The sequence below is a fragment of the Mus pahari genome, chromosome 16 (genome assembly GCF_900095145.1).
Source record: "Mus pahari chromosome 16, PAHARI_EIJ_v1.1, whole genome shotgun sequence".
In the NCBI taxonomy this organism is placed as follows: domain Eukaryota; kingdom Metazoa; phylum Chordata; class Mammalia; order Rodentia; family Muridae; genus Mus; species Mus pahari.
The window spans coordinates 24,723,085-24,727,882 of NC_034605.1; the positions used below are offsets into that span (position 1 = coordinate 24,723,085).

A 4,798-nucleotide genomic window follows, 5' to 3' on the forward strand; every position below is an offset into this window, starting at 1 on the left:
CAGGGCACTGTGTGGGTACTGAGAATTGAACATGGTTTATCTCCAAGAACAAGCAATTTTAACTTGTGAGTCACCTCCCCAGCACTCCACTGAAAGGTGTTTTTCTTTTGCTTTTGTTAGTTTTCAGATAGGGTTCCTCTATGTATCCATGAATCTCCTGGAACTTGCTCTGTAGTTCAGGTGAACCTCAAACTCAGAAATCTGCCTGCCTCTGCTTCACAAGNCTGGGATGAAGTGGGACTACTAAAATGGTCTTTGATAAAAGACTGAAAGCCAAGCCAGAGTGTTTACATAGTTAGTTCCCCAGCAGTATGGTAGGAGATAGGCAAACATCAGCTGATAAATCATTCTTCCTTTGGAATCTGGTCATACAAGGACACAGCAAGCTNGCAATGTCACTGCTTATGGAGTGTAACTTATGAACCCCCCACCCCTACTAAGCATTGTGGAACACAGCACATCAAGAGACCAACTGCTGCTTACTCAGTAGTGAAGCTCCTGCCAACCCTTGCCCCACACATGCCAGATCCTTTAGTAACTCTGCTGTATCATATGGACTGTCTTAGCACAGTGGTTATGAAATAGGAGGATGCAGGAGCTCTTGGTCAGACCCAAGATAACCGTCCAAGTGAGAACCAAGAGGCTGAGCCTTAGACATTGATTGCTTTATTCTGAAACTGATTTTCATATTACATGAGTAGGAAAGGTTTTTTGTTTTTTGTTTTTCTTTTTTGTTCTCTCAAGAGTAACAAAATTAACAGGAAAAAAATATTAGTGGAATTCCATGGGTGGCACATTCACAATGATTTAATGCTAAGAAAGCTGTTTAAGGCACTCTCACAGAATTCCTAAATTAGGTAAAGGATTCAAGGATCCTAACACAGTAACCTCACCTTCACCTCTGCCCTGCCAAGTTGGGGTACTTGGCAAAAAACAAAAACAAAGCAGTTCTACATTGATTCAACCTAAAACATCACTTTTTTTTTTTTTTTTTTTAAAGATATACAAATGGTCTTAGTGAGAATTTCCAGATAATGGGTTTTCAGAGCTATGTAGGAAATCTCACCAGTATATTTAATAAATGTTTATTAGCACCTGTATACAAGGCACAAAGCAGGACATAAGAGTTCCAAGTCTGACCACATNNGAAGGGCCCATTAGCCTAATGAAGGATCAGAGTAACACCCGCAAAGCATAACCATTCCCTCAAGAGATATGAAGTGCAGGACAAGGGAAGGCAATTTGACAGTCAGGAAGCCCNCTTAATTCCAATGGGTGAGAACTCTTGTAGACAACGCTTCTATGAAATAAGTTTTTTTTCCCTAGTCATCTTCTAGAATATAGAAGATAAGTCTTAGCCAGATTCGTAATATCTGAGAATGTACATTATCAAATAGAGCCCCAGCCTATGACTTCTGCAGTCATTAAGAACTCCAGAATGGCTTCAGTTCAATGACAGTTGAACACCAACTTCGGAATGTACAGNAGGGGTCACTGTGACAGAAGTTTTCCTCCCCGTGTGTCTTCTCTGGTGTTGAATAAGGTATGAAGGTCGGGTGAAGCCTTTCCCACAGGTTTGGCACTCAAAGGGCTTCTCACCAGTGTGTACTTTTTGGTGTTCAATAAGGCTTGTAATCCTACTGAAACTTCTCTCACAATCATTACATTGATAAGACACAGGAGTTTCAATATTTTCCCAATGGCTTTCCACCCTACTCTGACTTTCCCAGTAAGGTTCTGGAACAAAAAAATCTTTATCNCCAGTATGGGTCCTCTGATGTCTCAGAAGATGTGAGCTACGCCTAAAGGCTTTGGGACACATGTTGCACTGGTATGGCTTCTCGCCTGTGTGAATTCTGTGATGTTCAAGGAGGCTGCAGCTCTGAGTGAAGGTTTTCCCACAGTCATCACACTCGTAGGGCTTTTCCCCAGTGTGGGTTCTCTGGTGCTTGATGAGATCTGAGCTGTNACTGAAGGCCTTACCACATTCTTCACACTCATATGGCTTCTCACCAGTGTGAACTCTCTGATGCATAATGAGAGTTGAGCTTAAAATGAAGGCTTTGCCACACTCCTCACATTCATAGGGTTTCAATCCAGTGTGGATTCTTTTGTGTTTACTTAGGCCTGAACGCTGAGCAAAGCTCTTCCCACATTCATGGCAATAGAACCGCCTGTTTCCTGTGGCACTCTTCTGTGTTGTCTGTAACTTGCCTTCCTGCTCACTGGCGTCTGCACCTGTAGGAATCGGGACAGTGTCTTCACCCAGGAAGCACACTGTCTGCTCAGGCTTTTGTTCCCTGTATTCTTCAGCTNGAGGCAAGTCCNTAACCTTAGTCTGCATGTCCTGATCTGAAACACAAATGCCAATAATTGTTAATTATGCTTTGCATAGGAGCACTGTGATGAATAGCATAGACAATAATCACAAAGGTCTATGTGTTCAGCAAGGTTATTAAGCATTTAAGTGCAGAGATTAGGATGGAACAAAACAGGAGGATAACAGAAAAGCTACTGAGGCATGAAGGCAGAAATGGGGTTGTTGGAAAAAAGGCATAACCAGGAATAATGGGAGTGGAGAGAAAGTGGTTGGTGAGAACTAAGGATTCCTGTGGAAACACAGTGGAGGTTGTAGGGGAACTCGGTAGGTGTGATAATAGGAAGGCAGCAAAGACATGTACCTGAGATTAAACACTGCACTTTCCCTGCTGGAAAGAAAGAGCTAAGCCCTTCAGAGGCCAGAATGACATTAGTGAGTCACAGATCTTGAATACTAAACGACAAGATTTGAAGCTATATTGTTGGACTTTGGCTTTGCTTAAATGTGATTGTTTTTCATGCCCCAGTGCTTTCCTTTTGGAGTAAATTATTTGACTTGTTCTTTTTTTTTTTTATGATTTGTTTATTTATTGTGTATACAGTGTTCTGCCTGCAGGTATGCCTGCTGGCCAGAGAATACTAGACCTCATTACAGGTGGTTAGANGCCACCATGTGGTTGCTGGGAATTGAACTTAGGACCTTTATAAGAAGAGCCAGTGTGCTTGACTTCTGAGAAATCTCTCTAGCCTTTGACTTGGTCTTAATATCACAGGAACCAAAAGTTAAAGAGATTCTGAATTTTCAAGTGTTGAGTTTTTTTTTTTTTTTTTTCTGTAAAGACTTTGAGATTTATAAAATTAAGCTGTTTGTGGTTGGAATATTAGCATAAGGTCTTGGGTATAAACAAGAAAGGAAAGGTTATAGCTTAATAATGGATGTATTTGACAAGGGTCAACTAACTTATGCTAGTGACTTTTTGTCAATTTGACACAAACTATAAGGACATCTCAACTGAGAAACCTCTTCCATCTGGTTGGTCTGTGGCAAGTCTGTGGAGCATTTTCTTGTTTAATCACTGATGTGGGAGGACCCAGCATATTATCAGTGATGCCATCCCTGATCAGGTAGTCCTGAGTGGAGAAGAAAGTAAGGAAGTGTCTTAGTTAGGGTTTTACTGCTGTAAACACACCATGATCAAGGCAGCTCCTTTAAGGACAACATTTAATTGGGGCTGGCTTACAGGTTCANAGGTTCAGTCCATTATCAAGTCGGGAACATGGCAGCATCCAGGCAGGCATGGTGTAGGAGGAGCTGAGAGTTCTACATGCTCATCTGAAGGCTACTGGCAGAATACTGGCTTCCAGGGAGCTAGGATAAGGGACTGAAAGCCCACCACACTGTGACACACCTACTTTAACAGGGCCACACCTTCTAATACTGGCACCCCCAGGGCCAAGCATATACAAACCACCCCAGGGAGTAGGTTAGTTAGCACTTCTGAATGGTCTCTGCTTCAGTCCGTGCCCTCAGGTTCCTATTTGAGTTCATGCAAGGACTTCCTTCAATCAAAGACTATGGGATAAAAATAAACCCTTTATTCCCTCAAGGAGTCATAGCATCTGGGTCATATAGTATTTATTACAGCAACAGAAAAGAAACTAGAACAGATATAAGAAAGACTGAACACAGGAAGCAACAGAAAACAGGGCAGGTGAAAGGAATTCTGCAGGTTTTGTGGCAAAAAGCTAAAGTCATGAGAGGAAACAGCCTCAGCTGAGGAAATGCCTCTAGCTGTATGACATTTTCTCAATTAGTGATCAATTGGGGAGGGCCCAGCTCACTGTGGGTGGTTCTATCCCTAGACTGACAGTCCTGGGTTCTAGAAGAAAGTAGGCTGAGTAAGCCGAGCAAGCCAGGGGAAGCAAGCCTGAGTAAGTACATCTGTCCATGGCTTCCGTATCAGCTCTTGCCTCCAGGATCTTACGCTGTGTGAGTTCCTGTCCTGGCTCCCTTCAGTGATGAACAGCGATGTGGAACTGTAAGATGGGTAAACCCTTTCCTCCCCAACTTGCTTTTTGGTCATGGTGTTTTGCTGTAGCAATAGAAAGGAAATAAGACAAGTTGGTANTAGGGTTTAGGGTATTTCTATGACAGATCTGACCATGTTTTTGGGAGGAGTGTGGAAGAATTTTGAGTTAGAAAAGCCACTGAGTGTTGAGAGCTCAGTGTGATGGGCCATTTTGCTATTTTGAATTAAGATTCTGCCATTCTGGTCAGCTGAGGTTTAAGAGTCAGCAACAATTGAAAGGAGACCAGCAAGTCTAAAGTGAAACCTAAGCTTTCCTGGGACAACTGATGCTGGTTAGCTGGAGCTAAGAAATTAGAGGTGAAGAGACCAGCATCACTGGGGAGAAATCTTCTGGGAAGGGTTTTCTAAGAATCAGCACTTTAGGGTATGTTCCAGAGGTGGTCAAGATT

General features: G+C 42.6%; 1 protein-coding gene across 1 annotated transcript; it reads right to left on the bottom strand.

The window, feature by feature from the left end:
- Window positions 1-639: 639 nt before the first annotated feature.
- On the bottom strand, window positions 640-3,132 carry LOC110334273 (zinc finger protein with KRAB and SCAN domains 3-like). Its single transcript, XM_029547698.1, has 2 exons — window positions 1,692-3,132; window positions 640-1,625 (listed from the first exon to the last, which is right to left on the bottom strand). The coding sequence occupies exons 1-2, from the start codon at window positions 2,342-2,344 to the stop codon at window positions 1,445-1,447; spliced, it is 834 nt and encodes a 277-aa protein (XP_029403558.1). The 5' UTR covers window positions 2,345-3,132; the 3' UTR covers window positions 640-1,444.
- Window positions 3,133-4,798: the final 1,666 nt, after the last annotated feature.